General features: G+C 35.1%; 1 protein-coding gene across 2 annotated transcripts in view; it reads right to left on the minus strand.

Moving 5' to 3' along the window:
* Window positions 1-26,862, minus strand: part of ERBB4 (erb-b2 receptor tyrosine kinase 4) — a 1,302,405-nt gene that overhangs the window by 568,861 nt on the left and 706,682 nt on the right. For both annotated transcript variants that reach the window (XM_069578247.1, XM_069578248.1), the window contains exon 3: window positions 22,617-22,803. In XM_069578247.1, coding sequence (XP_069434348.1) covers window positions 22,617-22,803 — 187 coding nt within the window. The remainder of the gene's footprint in view (window positions 1-22,616; window positions 22,804-26,862) is intronic.

Raw genomic sequence — 26,862 nt, forward strand, 5'->3', positions numbered from 1 at the left:
TTCAGGCAGTTTAATTCCAGGTACCATGAACAGTATTTTACAGACATTAACACCTTTCATCTCAGTAACTTATTTAATCCCTCGTTCTTTCATAAAAATCATTTTCCAATGGTTCATGGATACTGCCTAAAGACTTGATAAACAGAAAACTATGATTACACAACTGCTACTTCAAGTTTTTCACATGCCACTCAATCTATCCAACCTCTAAAACTAAGAACTGGGGGGGGGGGGGGAATGGCTTTCGTGTTTATATCATCCCTCTGTGCATGCATGCTAAGTCACTTCAGTCATATCTGACTCTTTGTGACCCTATGGACTCTAGCCTGCCAGAATCTTCTGCCCATGGGATTTCCAGGCAAGAATACTGCAGTGAGTTGCCAGGCCTTCCTCCAGGGGCTCTTCCTGACCCAGGGATCAAGCCTGAGTCTCATGTCTCCTGTACTGTCAGGCAGGTTCTTAGCCACTAGCACCACCTGGGAAGTTCTATATCATTCCTATCTATACTATTCATTGGCACATGTTATCTAAATTCAATCCAGATTCACGCCAAGGTTACTGATGCCCTTATTTTGTTTCATGGGTGTGCCTTAGATCATCAACCCCTGGCTATGCCCTCCTTGATCAAAGTCCCAGACACTACCTAACCCACTCCTGTAGTCACTGTTTTTGAATTTTACACATAATATAAGAGCTGTTCTATCCTAAATTATAGTGACTTGACGTGATATTAATCTTGAACATTGTATGCTAATATATGAGACTGAAAACATTGGCTGTTTCTCTAATATAATGGAGCAAAATTTCATAAACTACACTTGAGAAAGTCAAACTATTTTCTTTACAAGAACATGGACTTCAAGCTAAATGGGCTACACCATTTTTATAGTGGTGATTTTTGGTTTCATTATGTGACTGTCAATGACCACAAATAGTACTTGACTAAATTCTATCTGTTAACATAACAGCTACAGTTATTGATAGGTTAGGTTCTTGAAGACAGAAAGGTGGAGGTCAGGGTAGAAACAGCAACTTATTGGTTAAAGCACAGTGTGCTTAGTTTTGAAAATAAATCCCTGACCACAGAAACAATGCTTTTAATAAGCTAAAACAAATGACTTCTTACTGTGAAAATTTTAATGGCATCATCAACTCATTGGACATGAATTTGAGCAAACTCCGGGAGATAATGAAGGACAGGGTAGCCTGGAGTGCTGCAGATCATGGGGCTGCAAAGAGTCAGACACACTGAGTGAATGAGCAACAACCATGACAATTTAAATATAATGTGATATGTTCTGTCTCTTTATATATATATATATATATATATATATATATATATATATATGGGCTCATTTCACTACTTAGAAGAAATAGGTACTACTATTTTTCAGAACATAAAGGTATAATACAACCACCAAACCAATAGACAGAACATTTGCTTTTACTTCTGAAATAATGAGAATGGTTTATCTACTGACCTATTTATGTAAATAATGAGATTCTAAAGTAAACAGAGACGATTATCTGACTGCACATCAACAGAATGCCTTCAAGCAAAAAAAAAAAAATGACAACCACATTAGCTTCAGATTCTGGGAATCACCAGTGTAGAGTGAAGAAAATAAAACTGCTAAGCAAAGTTCAAAATAGAATCTACATGTGGCTCTAACCCTCTGCTCTTTGAAAAGTCATTTTTCCTCTCTTGGTTGCAGTTCAGAGTTAGCTGATTGGTTTTACGTATCTGTAAATTAAGGGTATTGGTCCCCTGTTACCTGTAGAAGATTATACATATAAAGAATGCAAATACTACTTAATCAGCATTAACTGTTGGAAAAATACAGTAGTATTTTCTTCTGTAATCTTGAGTATTTACATGTATACTAAAAAATGTAATATTTACTATATATTCATATTCATAGTGAATATATTACTATATATTCTCTCATAATATTTACTATTTCTAGCATTTAGTATGTAATCTCTACTATTAAAAAGTAATTTAAACTAGTTTTATAAAGCATATGGTGGTACATCAGTGATACTTGTCTATCATATAATTCAAAAGGCACTCAGATAAAGAAGTAGCAACAACTGAAGTCTTTTCTATCCTCCTGAAATTTAGAAACAGGTCTGCTCAGAAATAGCAGCATTTAACATGGGTCACGCAGCTAGAATATTCACACAATCCCAATAGCAGCAGGAATAATTCACTAAAGACACAGGCAGGGCACTGATGATTTGTTAAGTTTCCCTGAGACCTTTGCCGCAGGAGTGAAAACAATCTTTCTAAATTTCATGCTCTGAATCTCATCTGTATGTAGAATTATATTTTTGAATTTTCCCTGAGAACAATAATTGTAACCTTTTACAAAGAGTGGATTTGTTCTCAGCAGAGCCAACCCCTCCGCCACCCACCCCAGGGAACACAACTATCATTGTCACCCGGAGAAGCCAGCAATGTGAAGACCAGAACACTGCACCTGTTTTTTCACTGTTATCAAATGCCAGCCTGGGGGCTACCCCTGGTAAGAGAGGTCTGACTTCTAAACCACACAGCAACATAAACTCTTCTTAAAAAAAAAAAAAACCAACTTTTGTGTGCAAACAGTTTAGCAGCATGCTTTCTTCCTGGGAGGAAAAAGAGCATGCCTCTTACCATGGAGCCTTCCAGATGTATTTATCCTTTGCAAGCTCAGTATTATGAATAGAGTTATAAGAAGCTTCCCATGATTACTCAACTTTAGTTTAAGAATGAAGGGTTCATGATAAGAAAGTGATATTAGTAAGAAAACAAACTTATGTTTAGTATTCTTGCAAGGAAGTAATGACTTGAATCACCCCATTTACACTTTTTGTTGACTTTTTAAAATAAAAAAATAGCTTTATAAGGTATATTGACAAGCCATTCAGCAGGACACTTCTTCCTATTCCATAGACTGTAAAACAATGTCCGAGGTATAAATTTAGGGTGACAGGGAGCCTATTTTCAATCTTTAATTAAGAGAAAAAAGGATAAAGCACTTTTAATCTTCTCCTTTAGTGGAAGAAAAGTGTCAATCTTCTAATAGCTTTAAATAAATAAACACACAAACCAACAAATGGACAAAAAGAAAACTTAGGTGCATGTAACAGGTACACAGTTCCACGCCATCTCCCTTTCATTTTGCCCTCAGTTAATACAATTTGTGATCTCAAATTCGGGTATATGACTTCACAAATCCTGACTGTTGACTGCGGCAGTTATCTCTGTAGATATACACACAGAAGTGGAATGTTAATCTTCAGAGTGTGTGTGTGTGTGTGTGTGTGTGTGTGTGTGTGTGGTGTGTGCAAGCGAGAGAGGTAGGTGAGAGGAGGGAGAGAAGAGAAAAAGAGAGGAAAATATGATTGCATAGTTCATTTGTAATTTACTCTTACTTTTTCTTTTGGCAGGACATTTCAAAAGAAAGCCGTGTGTTTTAAAACATAAAAAAGAAAAAGAAAAGAAAACCAAAAGGGTTCTTGTAAGACAGACCCTAGAGCAGTTTGAAAACATCAAATAAAACCCCTCCAGCATGTTTTCCCCATGTGATGCCTTTGTACATTCATTTCAGCCTGTGGGCACATTTCCCATGACATACAAAAGGTTTCAGTGCCATGTTGATAGATATAAATATATATAAATTACTCATTTGCCACTCGGTCTACTGAGTTCCACACTGCTTTCTATAAAATGTATTTCATATGAAAATGAGTTCTTGGAAGACAAACATTATCCCAGCCCATGATTAGAAAAGTAGGATTATAACTCTTTGATTATATATTCCTAGGATATGTGTCAAACATCACAGTATACATGGTTATACATCAAAGTTATAAACTATACATATACAAACACATAAATATATGTATCTGTGTATGTGTGCATATTAATGCATGTGCATCTATACATTTATATATTTTACATTTATTTGGAGAGAGATATATATGGATTTATATTCATAGCTATGTATATATGGAGAGGGATATATAGATACCCTTTTTCTATTGTCTATTAAATATTTATAAGCCTATTTTTCTATGCTTTTCTTTGCTCTTCTAATATCTGCTGCTTATTTCTGGTGCGTGTCTGTGTTTATTTTTCTTTTTAAGATTTTGAAATAGATGTAATTTGTTCACTTGCTTGAATTTATTATTACAATTGTTTTATAGAAAGCTGATTCTATGATCTAATGTAACAAGTAATGTTTTATATACCACAACTTTTTAACTTTTAAGTCCTAGAATTCAAAGAATTTAAGAAAAGATATAGAAATAATTGCTAAATATGCGTTCACCCCATGCAAAGAGTCATGGCCATCGTTTGCTTTGCAGCTTTTCATTAGAAACCTTTGGTCTTGAATACAGAACAACAACAACAACAACAAAGCTATTTCGGGACTTTACGTTGGTTCTATGCAATCACTGGTCTAAGCTGTTGATCACTCTGCCTTACTTACGGGGTAAAACATTCTACAAACATATGAAACAAGTCTACAAACATATGTGAAAAGCCATAAGAAGGCTTTCCCAAGCCTTTATCTTTGGAGTAAGGATCCTAATTTTAGAATGCAACCCCTGAGTTTCATGTGGAACCTGACTCTAGAAACCAAGCCGCCTGTCTGCAGTTTTGGCACATCTCTACTGTTTTGACAACCGGTGGTTCATTTCTGTTTCACACACTGACAGCGATCACACACTGACAGCGAGCCCCAATCGTGCTTCAGCAATTGAGTTCCCAAAACATTATCAGCACCAGCCTGCTGTTTCTTTAGACATTCAAGTTCTCAAACAAACAAGTAGATGTTTTAATTATTTTTTTAATCCAGAAAATATATTTTAAAATCAGTCAGCTATTTAAAATAAGTCATCAAAATATTCTAATGGCAAGTTTAGTAAGTGAGAAGTGAAAAATGTGCCTTGTATTGTTCCTGCTTATTTAGAACTAAGCATGAGATACCTAGGCATTTAAATCCCATTCTTGCTTGTGTAATGGGGATTTGAAAGGATACAATGATTAATGAGTTTCAGATACGGTATAAAAGTAATCTATGGTGAGACAAATTCTTAGCTGAATTGGTAGCTCTACCCAGCAGAGGCATTTGAATACTTTGAGAGGAACTAAGAAATTAAGAAATGAACAAAAATGAATAGGATTTGCTTGGCACCAACGGGAAACCTTGGCTTAAATTCAACATTCAAAAACTAACTAAATTGGTTTTATTGCTCAGCTTATGTTCTTTTCGTCTCAAAAAGTCATTCATGTTGTTGTTGTTGTTGTTGTCATTGTTTTCCTGAGGCTTTACAGACTCAGCAGAGGACAGTAAAATAATTTATTAAAGTAACAGAGGGTCAGGGGCACAGTTCTTGAGGCTCTAGCCTACTGTGTTCCCTCTTTACCTGGCAAATAAATAAAGCCACTCGTTCCCCTCCTCCATAATTCTGTCTCTGTATTTCTGTTTGGCATCAGTGCACAGACAGCCCAGAGTTTGGCAGCAAGAGTGACCTCTCTATTTCTGTTTTCTCCAACTCCTTCAGTTTACAATAGTCAAGGTGCCACAACTGAGGGTGTCGTGTCCTGAACCCCATCAGCTCAAAGGTGGATGCGAGGAGGGCCACATCAAGTGATCACCATGGACACAAGAATCTGGCCAACCCTGTGCTCTTCCTCTGGGCTGCTGAGTACGTTTCCTATGAGTTCATCTACAGAGGGGACAGAGGGGGCTGCACAGGGACAAAGCAGGTGACCCCATCCCATGAGACTAAGCATTCAGTCCTGAGTCCAGCCACAGCCCAGTTGTCTGAGAGACTGAAACTCCCTCCAGGTGAAAGAAGTTAATAATTAAGGATGGTATGCTGCCCATAAGCATGTGGGCCCCAGACCTGTTGGATCTGAAGGTTGACTCCTACTAACTTCACCATCAACCCATCAGAAGCATGTCCATGAGCTGATCATCCCCTCTTAGAACGATCACTATAAAACTTCTCACTGTCTTCTCCAAGTTGGGACACATGGCTTTGAGAGCATTAGTGCACTGTAGCCCCATCTACCTGGCAAAGTAATAAATCTATCCTTTTCTACTTCACCCCTCCCAAAATAAGAACGGTGGGTCTACCTTTTATAACACATAGCTAGATGTAAATGCATGTGGATACTATTGCCATGACACATTGTTATAATTATGCTAGGAAATAAATAGATAATGAACAATCAAACCCAAATAAAGTCCCTAGATACCCACATGGAGTTTCATTTTTAATAGCAAGCTTGAACATCAGTTCCTAAGTGTTTAGAAAACAAAAATATAATATCCTCTGCTGATTTGGAAGGGATAATGCCATGCTCTCATTTGTTCTAAGAAAGGAAACTGAGCACTAAGAAAATATGACTACACTTTGCCTCAGAACCTTTCCAGGATGATAGATAGCAGGTAGATATCATCAAGAAAATAAAATTAAAAACAAACATAAAAACAGACCAAAAAATGAAAAAAAAAACCTTTCATTGCAGAATTAAAAATTCAGTACAAGAGATATTAAGTGATATGGCCAATGTACAAGTGGGAAGAAAATATGAGTCTTCTATTTGCTAGTGAGATTAGGGTTTACTAAAATTGAATATATCTGTCAATAAAGAGCATGGGCTTCCCTGGTAGCTCAGTCGGTGAAGAACCTGCCCTCAGTGCAGGAGACCCGGGTTCAATCCCTGGGTTGGGAAGATCCCTGGAGTAGGAAATGGCAATCTACTCCAGGATCCTTGCCTAGAAAATCCCATGGGCAGAGCAGCCTGGTGGGCTGCAGTCCACAGGGTCGCAAAGAATCAGGCACTACTGAGCGACTAACACAACAACAACAGAACATAGCACCTAGATGTGGAAGGGAGAAGAAATCAGTACTCTTAAATACTCCCACACCACTGAGGACCATGTAAAGAAGGAAGAAACAGGAAGAGAACTGCCATATATTTTGTGCTAGTCACTATGCTAAGTAGTTTGAATTCATTTCGTCATTCAGTTCTCATTTTCAGATGAGGAAACTGATGCACAGGACTTAGATGTTCTTGACATTTCCTTTGTTAGTTGTAGTGCTAGTATGAAATTTCAAATCTATTAAGTTTTAAAAATCAGGTTTGTTATACTATTTCATCCTGCTGAGACTGGAACAGAGCATATAGGAAATACTGTTTTCATAATCTTAGAAACACACCTTCTCAACTAAAAGGCATATGATAGGTTTTACTTTTGATCATAAATCAACATTATCAGGAAAAACATTTTATTTCTAGATGAAGAATCTTTGAATCGTTTTACTTCTGACCTCTAGTCTTTGTTACTTTGCCCTCTCCAAAACTATTTCCTACTTTATGGCCACATTCAGAGTATATTTTAGATACAACAAAATCTACTTAATTTTGCTGCGATTGTTTTTCATTTCTACATCGGTGAAGTCCTAACCAGAGTACATTAAATGGTAACAACCAGAGTTGGTTCTTACTTATAAAAATATCACAGATATGCATACATATTTATCAATTTTCACCTTCATATGCCCTTTTTATCTAACTGATTTTATTGCATCTTGTTCACAGGACTTTTTCAACTTTACAAAGTAGTTGATATAGTCATTTACTATTTTAATTAGAAATATTTTCAAAAACCATTTTGGGGGTCATAACTTTATGTACATAAGAGAAATTTAAAAACACTACTTTTGAACTTTTAATCCTTATTAGTCGGACAATCATATATGTCTCATTGTCTCTTTAAAATTTAAGATTTTTGTGATTCAGAAGGAAACTATTTCAAAGCCTTCTCTGGATTGAAAAACTTACTAAGTCATATTTTAATAGATTAAATGTAAATGAACTAAAAATATACACTAAATCTCTCTCTGATTTAAATTTAAATCAGACATCAAAACTGACATGGTATAGCTCAACAAATTCTATTCAGTTTTAAAGAGTTTTTAATATTTCATATTTAATAATAACCAAATGTAATATAAGAAGTCACTGTCACAGTAATACATATTAAATACATAAAATATTTGGATAGCTACTTAAATTATGCAGATAATCTTCAATGAAAAGGAGTTGATAACTTATTTTGCGACCTCTGATGTATTTATTTTACACAAATGATAGTTAGATTTTCTTAATTTTAAGAGGCACTTGAGCCAAGACACTAATTCTTGATCCACCCCTTCCCCTGAGCACCACAGGGCTGCATTTGAAGCATGATACAATTTTAATTGCAAAGATTTATCATTATGACATGTAATTTCTAACTACACGAAATGACAATGTAATGCATAGGTGTGAAATTCAGCCACACATTGACTATGCGAAAAGTGACAGCAATGACATAGGCTGCTGCTTTGCTCATTTCATTTTCCTAAAAGACACAGCTATAGGTAGGCCATGTACTAACTACTTTATTATATCTACCATCTTTTCCTTGCAAAACATACTAAATAATATTGTTTGAATTACCCTATGAAGCACATATCAAATTTCATAGTATTTGGTAGATAGGTGGTGAATCTGGATTACTACTGAGTCAGACATGAACTCTAGAACTGATTTTGTTTCATTTTCTTCCCTTTGGTAAATGAGGATTCAAACCCAACCATATATAGATTAATATATATTTTAAAAAATCTTTATAACAACCTAGAAGGGTGGGAAGAGGTGAGAAGTGGGAGGGAGGTTAAAAAGAGGGGGACACATGAATATTCTACGGGTGACTCATGGTGATGTATAGCAGATACCAACACAATATTGTAAAGCGATTTTCCTCTAATTAAAAATAAATGTTTGAAAAAATCAGAATAATAAAATATCTTTTTTTAAATTCAAGTTTTATTTTTACTTTATTTTACTTTACAATACTATATTGGTTTTGCCATACATTGACATGAATCCACCACGGGTGTACATGCGTTCCCAAACATGAACCCCCCTCCCACATCCCTCCCCATAACATCTCTCTGGGTCATCCCTGTGCACCAGCCCCAAGCATCCTGTATCCTGCATTGGACATAGACTGGCAATTCGTTTCTTACATGATAGTATACATGTTTCAATGCCATTCTCCCAAATCATCCCACCCTCTCCCTCTCCCTCAGAGTCCATAAGTCCGCTCTACACATCTGTGTCTCTTTTGCTGTCTCGTATACAGGGTCATCATTGCCATCTTTCTAAATTCCATATATATGTGTTAGTATACTGTATTGGTATTTTTCTTTCTGGCTTACTTCACTCTGTATAATTGGCTCCAGTTTCATCCATCTCATTAGAACTGATTCAAATGTATACTTTTTTACGGCTGAGTAATACTCCATTGTGTATATGTACCACAGCTTTCTTATCCATTCATCTGCTGATGGACATCTAGGTTGTTTCCATGTCCTGGCTATTATAAACAGTGCTGCGATGAACATTGGGGTACATGTGTCTCTTTCAATTCTGGTTTCCTCAGTGTGTATGCCCAGCGGTGGGATTCCTGGGCCAAAGAACTAAACAGACATTTCTCCAAAGAAGACATACGGATGGCTAATAACAAAATATCTTTAAAATTTTTCCTCCCTCTCTCTAGAACCTTGAATAAAATCATTTTTCAAATAATACAGTAAAGAGAACACTAGACTAAGGCAAGGATCAAAAATCTTATCTTGACCAAATGTACAACTTTTGGAGCTAAATCAAAACAAAATAAAACACACACCAAATATAATTATTTAATATTGTTTTTTTTTAAATTCTAGTGTTAATTTTTAAAAGGTCATGAGGTAAGTTCCCAATTAGAGCACTTTTTAAATTCTGTTAATATACTCTATTAGTTTAGTTCCTAATATCTGTAGGAATAAACCTAAATAGCCTATAAAATTTTTTTTCAATATCACAAGAAATAATTCAATCCATTTATGTAATCTTCATCTTTTTTAGAATAATTTAACTTCTCAGTGAAGAATCTACATTAACTAAAGCTTCATTAGGAAATAAAACAGAAAGACTGAATTGAGGAACATGACCTCCTCATATGAGTAATCTCACAGATTCTCAATTCATTCACACATAGCAGAAGATGATAACAGTTCAGTGTCATGTGACCTCCTTCCTTCTCAGAAGCTCTGTAGCATGATGATAAAGGAAAAATCTGGAATTATAAAGACTGGCTTCAAATCTGAACCTCATAGATTAAGCAACAGGCCTTTATGTCTTATTGCTTAATTTGAAAGCTACAGTTTCTTCATCTTCAAAGTGGAAATAATCACAGTAACCTACTAATTGGGGTTGTTATAAGGATGAAGAGAGACAATGTTTATAAACCAGTAACTTACACACAGCAATACATATTATTTATGAATGTTATTATAATTTTTAATAATAATAGTAGTATATATATATATATATATATATATATCCTGGGTTCTGTTATACTATATAGATATTTTGTTTCCTAGACTTATGCTAAAAAGAGCAGCAACAAAGATACAAAGACTAAAAGAATTTTAGTAAAATTCTTTTTTACAGTTTTAAAAAAGAATTTAAAGCTTTACAGTTTTAAAGCTAGAAAATTCATAATAGTAAGTACTTGATGAGACATCAACAGATGTTTAATTCTACATAATATAGAACCACCTCACCAAATGTTAAAGCAGAGTATTTAGATAATTTGGAAAATATTAAAATTGAAATCATGCTTTACTTTGTCAATATCACAATATACTCATTAAATGTCATTTAAATATCAAATTTGAAGTCTCTTTCATAGTAGATTGAAAATACAAAATGTTCTTTTCAATACCAGCTTTTTCCCACATTACTGATACCAAAAATCAAACCTCTAATTTGCATCACAGTACTATTGAAATTGAGTGAATTGAATAGTCCTCAAAGGAAGAAAAAGTTTATGGATTATCATTTTTTCTTCATTTTTTCCCTGCAGGTATTCCTTAAAATTGCTGTGGTTATTATGATTTAATAACTAACACAATTTGACTTAGCTTACAATAGAATTATAGCTAGAAAGTATAAAGTATATTTTACAGAAGGGTCATAAAGTATTAAGGGTGGGAGGAGGGTAACATACTATGAGATCTAGAATAACAGATAAAAGCATTGTGCTGAACTTCCAGGTAGGCTGGAAAAAAAGATACAAGTGAAAACATTCTTTTTTATTTTTTTTCTCTGATATCCTATAATAACCTTATATATATTGCCAAAAGAGGAAAGTTTAAGGGAAATTCCTAGAAAAATGTTTTCTTTTTGTTTATTTTTTACCTTTTCAAAGGTATTGTTTATTACATCAAAAGGTGTTGAGCAATGCAAATTCACATTTCTCTATCTTTTGATAGGTATAAATAAATGGAAAATACCACTCACATTTTTATGAAATATTGGCTATTTCTATTGCAACTTGTTTCAGATGCTTCCACATTAAACAGTTTAATAATTACAAGAGCAGCAATTTTGCTATGATTCATGAAAATAATGTTTGTTGCATCTCTATTTTGTTTACATATAATTAGTTTATCATTTTATTCTGTTGAATAAAATGCATACATATTTCATATTTAATATTGTTAAGACTTGATTTTCCATACCATCATTTACACTTATACTGGGATTTTACTTTTTCTTTCTTTCTTTTTTTTTTTTTTTCCAGTGTGGCCTGCAAATAGTGATCAAAAACTTGTTTTTACAATTGATGATGACTAAGATTTGAGGCTATGGTTTTCCCAGTGGTCATGTATGGATGTGAGAGTTGGACTGTGAAGAAGGCTGAGCACTGAAGAATTGATGCTTTTGAACTGTGGTGCTGGTGAAGACTCTTGAGAGTCCCCTGGACTGCAAGGAGATCCAACCAGTCCATTCTGAAGGAGATCAGCCCTGGGATTTCTTTGGAAGGAATGATGCTAAAGCTGAAGCTCCAGTACTTTGGCCACCTCACGTGAAGAGTTGACTCATTGGAAAAGACTCTGATGCTGGGAGGGATTGGGGGCAGGAGGAGAAGGGGACAACACAGGATGAGATGGCTTGATGGCATCACTGACTTGATGAACGTGTGTCTGAGTGAACTCTGGGAGTTGGTGATGGACAGGGAGGCCTGGCATGCTGCGATTCATGGGGTCTCAAAGAGTCGGACATGACTGAGCGAAGGAACTGAACTGAACTGAACTGAAGATTTGGTGAAATATGGTAGTTACCTATTTGACAAAACATCCTATAGTAGAGTTTCTTTTGTTACTAATTTGCTATTAAATAAATATTATGTAATGAAAAACTTTCAACATAAACTGGACAATTCTAAACATAAGTTATTGTCTATGCCATAAATAATTCTCATCAGACTTTTCAATATAATTTCTCTACTATAAAAACCATTATAATCTCCTAGTCCTTAGCTTTTTCAATTAAGTTATTTAAGACAGAGACTTAGGGACCTACTTATAACTAAGTGATTTTAGTCTCCGCTGTGAGGGGCAGAGTAAAAATCTCATTTTTAAAAAGTCAGATTTCTGACAAATAGAAATCCTAAGTCCTAATGCCTAGCAGCTGAAAGCATATTAAAAAGTAAAGCATGGCATCCAGAACTCAGCTTGCTCAAATATAATATGGTCATGTGCTAAATCATAAATGAGAGCTTTTATACTATACAATTTGATCACGTAAGTCAAACATGCTTTCAATGACTGTAAAAGTCGACTGTTTCTATTATTCTTACAAAAGCATTCTTCCTCTCAAATATTATAATAATGAGTAATATTTATTTCCGGAACTGCACTTAATGCCATATATGTGTGTATGAGTTCAGTTGTGTCTGATTCTTTGGATCCCATGGGCTGTTGCCTGCCAGGTTCCTCAGTCCAGGCAAGGATACTGGAGTGGGTTGCCATTTCCTACGCCAGGGAATTCTCCCAACCCAGGGATCAAATGAGTGTGTCTTGCCTCTTCTGCATTGGCAGTTGGATTTTTTGCCACTGTGCCACCTGGGAAGCCCACTTAATGCTATATGTAAATTACAATTCAACTTTCACAACTGTCTTTCAAACTACACGCTCATCACACTCATTTGAAGAGGAAATTAAGGCTTAAAACAGTGAATAACTTGAATCTAAAAAGGATTTGAATGGAGGGCATCCGGATTTAGAGCCTCTGCTCTAATTCTTTCTTCATGCTTGTAAATTTCACTGCCTCCTGCTTGGGTTCAGAAAATATGCCGTCCTTTTAAGACTTTACTGCCTGATTGCCACTAACCACATGTGGCTATTTAAATTTAAATAAATTATATTAAATACAATTGAAAATCAATTCCCTTCATCACACTAGCCACCTTTCAGGTTCTCAGTAGCCACATCTGGCTACTGACCACTCAATTTATGGAGCAGAGACTGAATGTTTCTATCATCATAGGAAGTTCTATTGGACAGCTCTTCTTTAGATGGTAAAACAGATTAAAATGAGGGCACTTGATCCCATAGATGCTTGACCAAAAATTAATATATAAATAACTGGGGAAAATACATTCCCAATGTTTTCACATTGCAGTTGGTGGGTAAATATTTGTCAGAACTATAATATTTACTGAGAGAAGACAGGGATGAAGAGATAATTTGGATGAGCTCATATCTCAGCACAATGTCTTGAATATACAAGTGGAAGAAAACAAAGCTAATAAATATTTGAACTGACATCACTTTCCAGAAGAATCCTGAACTTTCACTGGTAAAATGGGGTCTATTAATAAACATCTGAATCATGGTTAAGAGAATAGTAACTTCTATTTTTAAAAAGCTGCAGTCAATAGCAATAGCTATAAAATTAATTAATAAACAAACTTTTAATAGTTATTAATTATGATACTTTGTGTATCATCATGATACTTAATTAATAATGATACTTTTAAATTAAACTCAGTGTTTATAAGATTGTCATTTTATGTGTTTGCTTGTATTTTATTGTGAACTCACCATTTCCCATTCATACATTCCTGATGTATTTAAGTATTATGTAACAATTAAAATCAAGAAGGTCTTACTAAAACACAACCTTAATGTCTTCTGTTTAAAGTTTGAATTTTTCTTGTTTATAGCCATTTTAATATCTTGCTGACTGTGGCCTCACCTGGAGAAATTGTCCTATTTCTTAGGAATGGCATAATATGAAGAAATGAAAAACAAATCTAGATTCTAGAATAAGGTGCCCTTATTAACCACAAACCAGTGAATCCTAAATGAGATCAAATCAGTCAATCCTAAAGGAAATCAATCCTGAATATTCATTAGAATGACTGATGCTAAGGTTCCAAAACTTTGGCCACCTGATGCAAAGAGCTGACTCATTAGAAAACACCCTGATGCTGAGAAAGTCTGAAGACAGAAGAAGAGGATGGCAGAAAACAAGATGGTTGGAGGGCATCACCGACTCAATGGAGATGAATGTGAGCAAGCTCTGGGAGATGGTGAAGGACATGGAAGTCTAGCATGCTACAGTCCATGGAGTCGCAAAGAGTCAGACACAACTGAGGGACTGAACAACTATTAACTACAAAACTTCAAGCTTCATTTCCTTAGATGTAAAGTGACAATAAAGACTCTTTCCAGGTCAACACTAACGAGCTGTTTGTGAAACAAAGAGAAGCTTGAAAGCATTTTGTAAAGTTTGAAACTCCATGACAATGTGGGATATTAAAATTATCATGCCTATGGTAAACATGGAAAGGCAACAACATGGAGCCTCTTTTCTTACCTCTGACCCAGAGTCTTAGCATCTGCCAAGAATGGGGCTGCCTCTTCTAAGTAAACTTGTCAAACATCTCACATAGTCTTTATTCTCGTTAAATACAGTTTCAGGTTCTCCCCAGATATTACTCACACTGTTTCATGAGTTCCGATTTGATTCCAGCAAATCAGAATGTGCCATAATCTAATGATTCTGGCCCCAACTTGTTTGGTAACTGGGAATGATGCAGAGAATTTACCAGCTCTTTTCAGTTGAGTATCTGCAGGGCTGGGCTTCCCAGGCAGCTCAATGGTTAAGAAGTCACCTGCCAATGCAGGAGACACAGGTTGCATCCGTGAGTCAGGAAGATCCCCTGGAGGAGGGCATGGCAACCCACTCCAGTATTCTTGCCTGGGAAATCCCATGGACAGAGAAGCCTGGCAGGCTACAGTCACAAAAAGTTGGACATGACTTAGTGACTAAAAACAATAGCAACAATTTGCAGGCCCAGCAAAGCAAATGCGAAGAAGAGGAGGTAGATACTCTGATATTCTTACTTCTTTCCTCAGAGTCAAATCATGGACTTATGGTGATAACAAATCAATTTCTCTCACTGCATTTCAGACCCTGAGGAGCAAAGAATTTCCTCCATTTTCTAAATGTCATAAGCAAACAAGCATGCTTTCTTCATAAATGGGCTTTAATATGGGAGTTTGTTGACCTTACATATTTTCTTAGAATATATATATACTTTCTCTTAGGGAAGGGAACATACAGATCTTGGTATATGTTAGGGACAAGAAAGAATAATGACAGGTTTAAAGTCTCAAGTAGGGAATTTTCCTGAAAGAGTCCCATTAGGCTAAATTTCCTCAGATTTTCCTAAGGATGCTCTAGAGATGGAAAAGAATGCAGTTCATAGAATGGGAATTTTCAGGAACCCTGAATGGGAAATAAACCAAGGGTGTTGCTTCTTATGGACTAAGTAGATTATCTTAGTACTTGTGACAGAAAACATGATGGCTAGTGAAGAAAAAAAAAAAATGACCTTATTCCCTGGAGATTCCCCTTCCCATGTTTCATTTTTCCAGTAATGATCTCTTCTGATCAGTGATACAGCAGAAGAAATTCCCTTTTTACCTTCATATGGTTCCATAAATTTGCTTATCAGTTCTCTAAAGCTAAGTCCTAGAAATTGCTGAACCAGTCACTCTACCTGATCCCATAATTATAACATTTCCTTTCAACTGTGCTTCTGTCTTACTTATACACATAAATGTATTGTAGTTCTCATTTTTCTAGTTAATGCACACTGTTTGACATGACAAGCAAACAATCTTCTTTAGAAAACATTGGCTAGAGTATCAATTTTAGAAATTGTGGACCTGATCTAAAAATTGACACCTTCATAAGAATATGCCACTCTTCACTGATTCCATCTGACTCACAGGATTTTCACTGTAGGTTAGTTTTGATCAGATCATTTTCCAAGTAATTTACCTTAAGCTAGGAATATTCTTGGGATCATTTTGTTCCTGTAGATATCACAATATGCTGAGTGCTGCTTCTTATGTAAATATTGGTAGTACTTTTGTCAAACACCGTATTTAACAGCAATCCCTGAAATAGGCTAGTTGAACCCACTCAAACATTACTAAGACCTCTCACAGAGCTGCTGAAGAATGCTTAGTGACTCTACTGTCAGTAAAAGAACTTAGAATGAATATGTCTCTTGTCTAGGTCAAGACAAATGTCAGGGGCAATGAAGAGTGAAACATGATGATGGGAATTTGAAATGAAGGGCTAGGGCAACAGGTGCTTGGCATGAGACACTGAAAGACAGGAAAGAAGAGCTGTGAAGTACCCAAAGCAGTAATCAGACTGAAAGTAGTCAAAGAAAAGCCTCAGGCCTCTCACTGCCGAGAAAGAGATCTTATACTTAAAGTAGTTTCAAAGCAGAATCAGGTAGAGAGGCTGAAATTTGGAGCATCCTTTTGTCTAAACAAATCACTTCTCAAAGCCGCAGTGAAGCAATAGGCATCTATCTGAATATGCAGAAACAGGTACAATTGTTTTGTCCATGTGTTGACACAAAAGACAGCTAAAAAGAAAACAATACAGAGAAAGAGCACTGCGGTTTCCTAAGTACTCTCTACATGGAAGGTGCTGTGGTTGACAAGTTCCCTGCTTTATTATTTCACTAATGCCTATAACTAGTGCTGTGAGGCAGAATTTTCCTGGGGTTTAAAGATGAAGATTCTGAGTCTCAGTGAGACACGCTAAGTGATGATATGACATTTAAACTGATTTTTCTGGTTCCACATCTATGCTTTCTGATATACACTGAGTCAATTACAGGTGGCCTGTCCATCTCAAAATTATTTACTTGAGAATTACTGAATAACGCCAAACTGGGTTAGGAAATTTAAACGTTAGAAGGTGCTGCAGTTCTTTCATGTACTACTTTAATTTGTAGCCATTATATACTCGAAGGCAGACATTCAGATGTACTTCTCAGACATTTCATCAATTCAGACATTGTATTTCCTAAACTAACCATTTTATTTTATTTTTAGTCTAGGAGAATTCAGTAAATTTAATATATCCTTTACATTATTATTGTGGGAGCCTCAAAATAACAAGCATTTTATTTTTTTTTTATTTCATCCACATCTCAAATAATTAAGATGACTCAGTACACAGTTAACAAACATAAATAGCCATATATATTATAGGCAGTAATATATGAATCTATAAGTCTAAGCTGAGCACCGAAGAATCAATGCTTTTGAACCCTGGTGTTCAAGAAGACTCTTGAGAGTCCCTTGGACTGCAAGGAGATCCAACCAGTCCATCCTAAAGGAGATCAGTCCTGAATAGTCATTGGAAGGATGGATGCTGAAGCTGAAACTCCAATACTTTGGCCACCTGATGAGAAGAACTGACTCATTTGATAAGACCCTGATGCTGGGAAAGATTGAAGGCGAGAGGAGAAGGGGACAACAGAGGATGAGATGGTTGGATGACATCACTGACTCAATGGACATGAGTTTGAGTAAACTCCAGGAGTTGGTGATGAACAGGGAGGCCTGGCATGTTGCAGTCCATGGGGTCGCAAAGAGTTGGACACGACTGAGCAACTGAACTGAACTGAACTGATAAGTCTAAAAATACATAGCATGTTTGGGTAACACTTGGAAAATAGAAATTTTGTATTTTTATCATCCCACTTTCACCTACTCAAAACATATATTCTCTAATTCATAAAGTGAAAATTTAAATATTCAATTTGAAATTTGGTATAAAAAAACAAATGCACATCTTAAATTTGTACCTAGGTTATCATCATTATAAAAAAGGATATAGATACTAGAACAGATATAAGTACCCTTAGGTATTTCTCAAAGATTCCTTCATATCTACAATATAAAATATAGATTAAATTATATCATATTTTCCACCATTACTAACAGACAAGGCAATTTTGTAAATTATAAAAGAGCAAAATAAGAGTGGTTTTTATGTCCCATATAATAAAATAACTTTTATATTTTGGCCAGACAGGTGACTAAATACGTAGGAGCTCATCAACTTAAGGTTTTAAATATATTAATCATTAATTTGAATTTCAAGTATGAATGTTTGTTTAAGACGGAGCTGATAAAATCATCAGAATATCATCACTGAGAATGATTAAGAAGAACCACAGCCACATGCAAGTGACCTTAACTGAGGAAGAAATAAAACATTCTCCCTGAGTCTGTCCTGTAATGCAGCCATGTCATTCCCAGTGACCTGGAGGTGAATATATGTCTGATGGGAAACACTGATGGCAGTGCGTGCTCTCTCTTGACCAGAAAAGGACAATCAGTGTAACAGGGCACTGAGAGCTTGCCAAGACAAGTTCCTTACTCCACTTTGGATTGGCTGTCATATGCTTAGTCTACGGGCCTAACCCTTCGCACTTCCCCACCTCATTCATAATGGACCAGGGAAATGTGAGTGGCAGGAGGAAGACGAGTCTTTCTGCTTAGCCAGAAAACATGTTTACGTATAGATCTTGTCTTTGGTCACAACCACAACAAAAGTAGCTCAGTGAGATCTGTAGTAATGTTTATCATCCAAGGAATAGCTTCTGGTGAGCATAAAGCTAAATCAATAAAAATGCATAAGGTGAGGAGTTAATTTATATATGTGTAAGTGGTATCCAACTATTAACTCTTATATATGACAGTCCTCATGTTAACCAAATATCCTTTTTACACAAAGATAGAGTTTGCAGGTGCATACGTACTATTATAAAGGCATATCATTCTAAATATTATTCTAAAGTAAATACAGCAAAAAAGATTTCAGGAGAAACACAAAATATGAATATATCAAAAAGCCTTGAAATCTCAATCTCAAAATTATTTGCTATAACAACAGTACTTGTTATTTATTTTGTTGAAAGTGCTCAAAAAGAAAATCTTGCTTAAAAGGAAAATTCATGATAAAGTATTATTGTCCTTATAATGGTTTACCATTATATAAAGTTGATATTAGACAAAATGGTAATATGGAAGAAAGTTTATTCCCAGCATCTTGCTTGTCCCTGAAATCTTTTATACAAACTTTTCCATCCAAGGCTTTCTTTGTGGCTCAGCTGCTAAAGAATCTGCCTGCAATGCGGGAGACTTTGGTTTGACCCCTGGGTTGGGAAGATCTCTTGGAGAAGGGAAAGGCTACCCACTCCAGTATTCTGGCCTGGAGAATTCCATGGGGTCGCAAAGAGTCAGACACGACTGAGTCTGACTTCCATCCAGGCTCCTAATGTGTTCTTTTCATTCCTATATCAATTGAGAGAATATTTCTTGTCATTAAATCATAAACATATCACTTTTCCTTCTCTTCTCTCCAGGAGATAATAAATGAATGAAAAGTATTTGGATCCAGCAAGGGTGAAGAGGCTAACCAGATATTTTGCTACCATTTATTAGTATCTTTAATTAATTAGAACATTGTTTTCAAACTTTAATAGTTATCAGAAATATTGGAAGTGAAAGTGAAGTCGCACAGTTGTGTCCGACTCTTTGCGACCCCATGGACTGTAGCCTATCAGGCTCCTCCATCCATGGGATTTTCCAGGCAAGAATGCTGGAGTGGATTGCCATTTCCTTCTCCAGGGGATCTTCCCCACCCAGGAATCGAACCCGGGTCTCCCGCATTGCAGGCAGACGTTTTACCGTCTGAGCCACCAGGGAAGCCCGAAATATTGGAGGGGTCCTTAATATACATATTGGTCTTAATATGCATACAAATTCTGGAGCTCCAGCCCCAGAATTTACCATCCATTAGGTCTCAGGTGAAGCCCAAGAATCTGAATTTACAGAACAAGTACCCAGGTGATGCTGATACTGCAGGCCCCTTAAGAACTGGGTTAAAAGTTTAACTCACTACTGCAGTTAGGCAATGAGGTATGGGACTACTTAGCAGGTTTTCTGTTTCCCTCCACATTATGTGAACCCTGAGTCTAAAATTAGGGCTAGCCCCAGTAGTTCCACCCTTAATATAACATTATATATCTTTTTTTTTTTTTGTATAACATATCAACAAGAAAAGAAAGCTCCTTCCAAAACACAAAAACAATCTTACCTAAAGCGAACTGTAATGTTTGCTTACTATTTGGATCAAGTTACTTAGAAGACTAAATTCTCTAAGATATTACTGTAGAGCAAATTTTATCCCAATTCCTTTCTGATGAAGAGTTAAACAGTTACAAGTCTCCTGTCCTTCCTCGTATATTCTTATACACAAACATGGTGGTACTTACTGTAAAACTTCTGATTTTCAAAATAAGAGTAACACTATTGATCTTATTACCTAAAATATGATCAATAATTCTAGACTGTCTCATGGAATAGTGTTGGAATGTAGTCATCATTCATATTATATATATATATATATTAAAATATCTGGAAAATTTCCAAAATATCTAAATTTTCCACCATTTATTTTACTGCACTTTTCATTAATTCATATTCAAATAAGAAATTAATAATAACTGCTGAACAAATACTTATCTTTTCTAAACATTCAAACAATTATCTCACTCATTTATTAATTTTCCATTTTTAGTGCTACAGAGGAAAATATCATAAGGTTTTCTGGCAATTTAGGGAATAATTTTTTAAGATAATAATGCTATATTTGGATATGAAACTAGTCAATCATAAGTAAGACAACTGTCAAAATAACAAGACATGGTGGAAGCTCACTAACAGAAAAGATATACTCAAATGTTGCAAAATTGTGACTAAATAATTCCTTTTTTATATTTTAATAGTATTGAGGTTAATTAAATGTGGAAATGAATAACTCTTTAAAGACTAATTTTCTTTGTGAGAAGATTCTTCAAATAGCATATATGTGGAATAATAACATAGTCATATGTTATAAGATTTTGAAAATAAATTTATTCAATTTTTTCTTTAATATAATCAGAGGAAAAGCAAGAAGAAAACACAATGCTTTTTTGGCAAGTTTTAATTGGATCATGTTATTTTTGGATTCCTAATTTCAATCATTCAATTTTTCTCTATTTCCAAAATTCTTCCTCCTATCATTATTTCCATGAAAGTTGCAATTTAGTCAAATACCCTGCTCTTCAGTAAGGAAAGTATTTTTAAACAAACAATAAAAAAAGGTAAAAATGTTGATGAAGGATATAAATTCTGAACAATTTCCATTTACCATTATGTCATGAAGTCTATAGCAATCATGTCCAAAATAAATAACATAATCATCACGCCTTTCTTCATCCAAGATATTCCAATTTTAGTTCACGTCTGGATAACTATGAAGCTACTTCTAACTTAAAATTATATATTTTATGTCCTCTGTAAATATAGAAATATATAATTTTAATAACCTGACAATATTAATCTTATTTGTTTCTTAATATTTTAAGACAATACTTCTAAAATATTTCAAATTCCACTATCAAGAAACATGGCCACTGTGTGGACTCAAAGACACACAAAAAATATATTAATTTTGCAATTTATTAATTCAGGTTAAATTAATAGTTCAAACTCCTTTCTCCCACTCTAATGTAATTACTAATTAACACATTTTTGGTTGCAGGCACATATAGTAAAATTCATGATTAAAATTCTTGTACCAATAGCCTCCACCATAGCCTTTATGAACTCTGAATTACATGAACTGAAAAGACATCAATGGAATTGCAAAAGCCAGCTTATAACACAGAGTCCTGTACAAAATTATTTGTAGCAAGATGATACCTAATTGCAATCTTAGGGGGAAAAAATCACTGATGATGAAAGCTTTCTGAGGAAGAATTACTTATAGCACTTAGTGAGTTGCTCAGTAAGAGAAATCAAAGCTGTATTAATACATTAGATATGTTTTCCAAAAATAAGAGATTGTACAAAAAGCTAGATTAATGGAACAAGATATAATGGTTTGTGTATTTACTGAGCTTTAACGAAAGTCAGAGTTAGGATGTTATTGCAGAGATTTGATGATATGGTCCACTATTCACCTGAGACTGCTGAACAGAGCATTCTTAAACCTGCTTCATATCTGTTTTCAGTCACTGAGCATTTCCTTAGCGTGTACTTCTGTTCAGATGAGATATAGTCATATGCTATCCTTCAGATTGCATTTACAATATCTGTACATAAAACTGGGGCAATGTAGGGCATCATTTCTCACAAAATGAATAAGTAGTATTAATTTGTATTTCAATGCTTTATAAAGTTCCTCAATGTAATACATGCTGCAGAAACCATGTGCACATTTGTGTGTGTCTATCACATTATATTGATAATACAAATATATTTCCTGTTTTGTATATTTTCCTTACCAGTCAAGTTCTTCAGTCCAAGTTCTTGAAGTCCAAAGTTTCCATCTTTTCTGTAGTTTAAAAATATTGCCAAGGCATATCGATCCTCATAAAGCTTTGTCCCACGGATAATGCGTAAGTTCTCCAGAGGCAGGTAGCGAAACTGATTAAGAGCCACCAACACGTAGCCTGTGACTTCTCGTATAGACTGAAAAGACACAAAGGATGGCCTGTGTCAAACAATTTAAAACTGTCAGTATGTTTACATAGTCATTTAGATAAAATTGAGTTATTTAATTCTAATTTTCAGCTTTTAATTGAATATACTAATTTCCATACCACATTATAAATAATTGCCTTGACACACAAGATCACAAGGGTTAGAATCTCATTTGAAGAGTGGGTTGTATTTTAAAGTCAAGAATGTGCTTACAGTAAAAATAATTTACTGTATTTTATTACTGTAATAATTTCCTGAATTTTATTGTATGAAGCACTCTTCATGGTCTGAGATCTGAATATAATTAAAAGAATAAAGATCTCATTCTCTGACAGACCAAAATTAGGTAAGAACACGTAACTATCAATCTCTATATTTAAAAAATAAACTGGTAAAAGTTATCACAAAATAAAGTTGCATTAATTTGTAGACTGTGGGACAGATTTCAAACTGCTATATTATTGTTTAATTTTTATAGAAATCAAAGAACAATTGCCTTATATCAATATATTTCTGACTATATATATAATTCATATTGTGTGTATATGCCTTAGATGCACACAATTTGCATTAGATACTGATTATGGTTTCTAATTTAATTATTAACACAATTTTTATTTTGACTGTATGCTCTTTAAGTGTACTTGTCTATAAGTTAATTATTTGAAGGTTTTTGAGATATTTTAAAGTAAAAAAAAAATCACAAAAAGACTTTAGGCTTCATCTAAAGCTATAGTTTTTGATAAAATGCATATAAATAAGTCATGTCCAACTCTTTGCAACCTCATGGACTATACAGTCCATGGAATTCTCCAGGCCAGAATACTGGAGTAGGTAGCCGTTCTCTTCTCCAGGAGATCTTCCCAACCCAGAGATCAAACCCATGTCTCACATTGCAGGCAGATTCTTTACCCACTGAGACACAAGGGAAGCCTCAAATGCATATAAGAACAATAATAAATATAAGTCTTAAATTTTTAAAAAATATATAATGCAAAAGTGTGAACAAATCTGATATTATTTAATGCCAATTTCAGACTATTTTTAGATCTCTTTATGTCAGATGTCCCATGCTCAGTCTTTGGTCCTCTGTTTTTCTCTGTCTACTCTTACCCCCCTTGTCTTAACCAATTTTAAGGTTGATGATCTCCAAAATATTATTACCTCCAAACTCCTAAACTCCAGATTCATAGCCAATGGCCTACCCTGCATCTTCACCTGGATGCCTCACAGACGTCTCAGATACACATACACAAAGCTTAACGCCTGTCTACCTTCCACATCCTACCAACAGCCGTTGTTACCTTAGCTGATGTCTATTCATCCTTCCTATTATTCAGGCCAAAGTCTTGGGGACACTCTTGAATTCCCATTCCCATTTATCTTTAAAAGGATTAAGGATCCAAGCATGTATGACATCTTCTGGTATCCTCTGAGCCACCATCATTCTTTATCAAGATCACTATAATAGTTTCTGCCCTTGGTGCCTTCTGGTATATTCTCAGTAAAGCCTAGCCCTGATATTTTAAAAACATAAATCGAGTCATGACACTTCTTAAAACTGAAATGTCTCCCAAGTCACTCAGAGTAATAAAATTCTGTAAATAATGAGTCAAAACCTATATATGTGTTGTCCAGTAGAGAAACCACTAGTCATAGATGTCCACTGAACAACTGAAATATGGTTAGTATGAAATGAGATATGCTATCAGTGTAAAACATATTATGAATTTCAAAGATTACATGTTGAAATGAAAACATTTTAGATAAATTGATTTATATTAGCTGCATTATTAAAGCTGAATTTACCTGTTTCTTTGTACCTTTATATTGTGGCTACAAGGAAATTAAAAATTACATTTTTATGGCTCTCATTGCATTTCTAATGGACAACTCTGTATTATATGATCTATTCATCATTCTTTTTCTGACTTCTCTTTTTAACTCTAACACCTTGCTCACTCTTTCCAGTTTTGTTGGTCTCTTTGTTGTTCTTTCAGTATGCTGAGCATGGTCCTACCTCAAGGTGATCAGAGCAATTTTAAGAGCCTGAGTTTCTCTCCTTGGTATCTTCTTTGCTGATTTTCTCACTGCTGTCAGGTTTTGCTCAAGTTTCACTTTCTCAGTTGAGATCACCTCTGATTGACCTATTTAATATGGTGACCCTCCCACTTTTACCCACTTTCATCTTTATTGTTTCTACAATAATTTTCACTCCCTAACATACTGTATACTTTATATATATACCACATTTAATATTTATAGTCTTTCTCACCTTTTCCCAGAATATAAGCACTACAAGTACAACCATTTAATTTGCTCACTCCTGTGTCCCATGTAACAAGATCAGTACTATTATTCAGTAAGAGACCAACAAATGGTTTTAAAACACTGCGTCTCTTCACTGGCCATACCTTCACCACTAGGTAGTCTGAGGAGTCAGAAGATACCTATCTATAGCCTGCAATCCTCTCTTCTAGACAGATCATGCTGCAAACCTCTGTGAACCCAGAATTTCATTCCTCAAAACCCCACTCCACACCAAATATTTATTTCGGGTCAGTGATATCATCTTTCCCAGTTGTGTTCTATCCACCAGACAACAGACTTTGCCACCAATGTGAGTACACCAAGGAAGGATGGGGTGGTCCAGGGCCAGATCTTTAAGGGGGAGTGTATAGATCCTGGACGTGTGGGCCAGAGTGTCCATTCACTTCTGTGCAAGGCCTCTCAGAATATGGATAGAACTAGGTGATGTAAGGGCTACAAGCTGAAGGCCATCTCTCTATATACGACCATAATCCTGAGGAGTCCCCAAAATTCTAACATTTCACTTGGCTTTCCAGGTTGTTATAAAGATATATCTGTCAAAGTGGGAGATAGAACTCATTTTATTGAATAATAGTTGCTTGATTTATAAGTAAATAATAAGCCACACAATATGTAAGTCTTCATTTATATTCTTATTCCAGGCCCAAAGGATAAACACACTACCACCGATCACCATGACAAGTATAATGCTAACAGAGCGAAGGTGGTGACAAAGTGGCAAGAGACACGTGAAACTACTCATGTCTGGCATCAAATCGGGCACTCTGAGCCACAATAGGAATTCCTGAGACACTGAGCACTTAGGATTGAAGAGATGAATGGAAAAGAGGGGTGAAAGATCAGCAGTGGCATGCATCGTTTGCGTGCTACAGTGTGCTTTAAAACTATACCTGTCTGACATAGAATAGCTGTAGAGCCCTATGAGTTTTCCTCCAACCACTGTCAACAATGATTGAGCTAATATTTGTTTGCATTCTTAAAAGAGAGATCACAAACTCTTTTTAACATCATTTTATCCAAAATAAAATTATTTTATTCATTATAAAAACAATTTGTTTTTAGCTTGTATATAATAATTATCAAGTACTCTGGGTTACAATGACGATGTCACTATGATAAAAGTTGGAATATAGGGTATAATCAATATTATTCATTCTTTGGCTAAATTGTGTTATAATATCCATCATTCTTCCTAACAAACTCATGATTAGTTCTAACTTCACCTAGGAAGTGGATCTTTTTTAATAAAAACTATAAAAATCTTTTGGCTTATCATAAGATAGAAGGTCACAGGGACAGGATTACTAGAGAAAACACAGGTGAGGCACATTCAGGAAAAAGAAGAGGTTTATGAGCAAAGACACAATGTCAGCAGAAATTCTGCAGTGTTTATTAGAGGGATAAACCCTTTGTAGCTATTAACTGAGAAAGATGTACCACTTGGCATGGGCTTTTTGGCCATACATTAGCAGAGGCTACAAATAACCTACAAATAATGAAGGCTCTAGTATTAAAAGTGTTATAGATATGAGCAAAGAACAACAGTGAACATATAAAGATCAACTAATCATAGAAGAGGTTGCTCCAAATGCCTTTAGCCACATGAGAAAGTAAGATATAACTAGGAACATCTTTGCATTCACATATTACTTAATGTATGTATGCATGTCTATATCTTTGAATTAACTACACTGTAAAATGTATGTACTTCTCATT

Source organism: Ovis canadensis, chromosome 2 (assembly GCF_042477335.2).
Source record: "Ovis canadensis isolate MfBH-ARS-UI-01 breed Bighorn chromosome 2, ARS-UI_OviCan_v2, whole genome shotgun sequence".
Classification (NCBI taxonomy): Eukaryota; Metazoa; Chordata; class Mammalia; order Artiodactyla; family Bovidae; genus Ovis; species Ovis canadensis.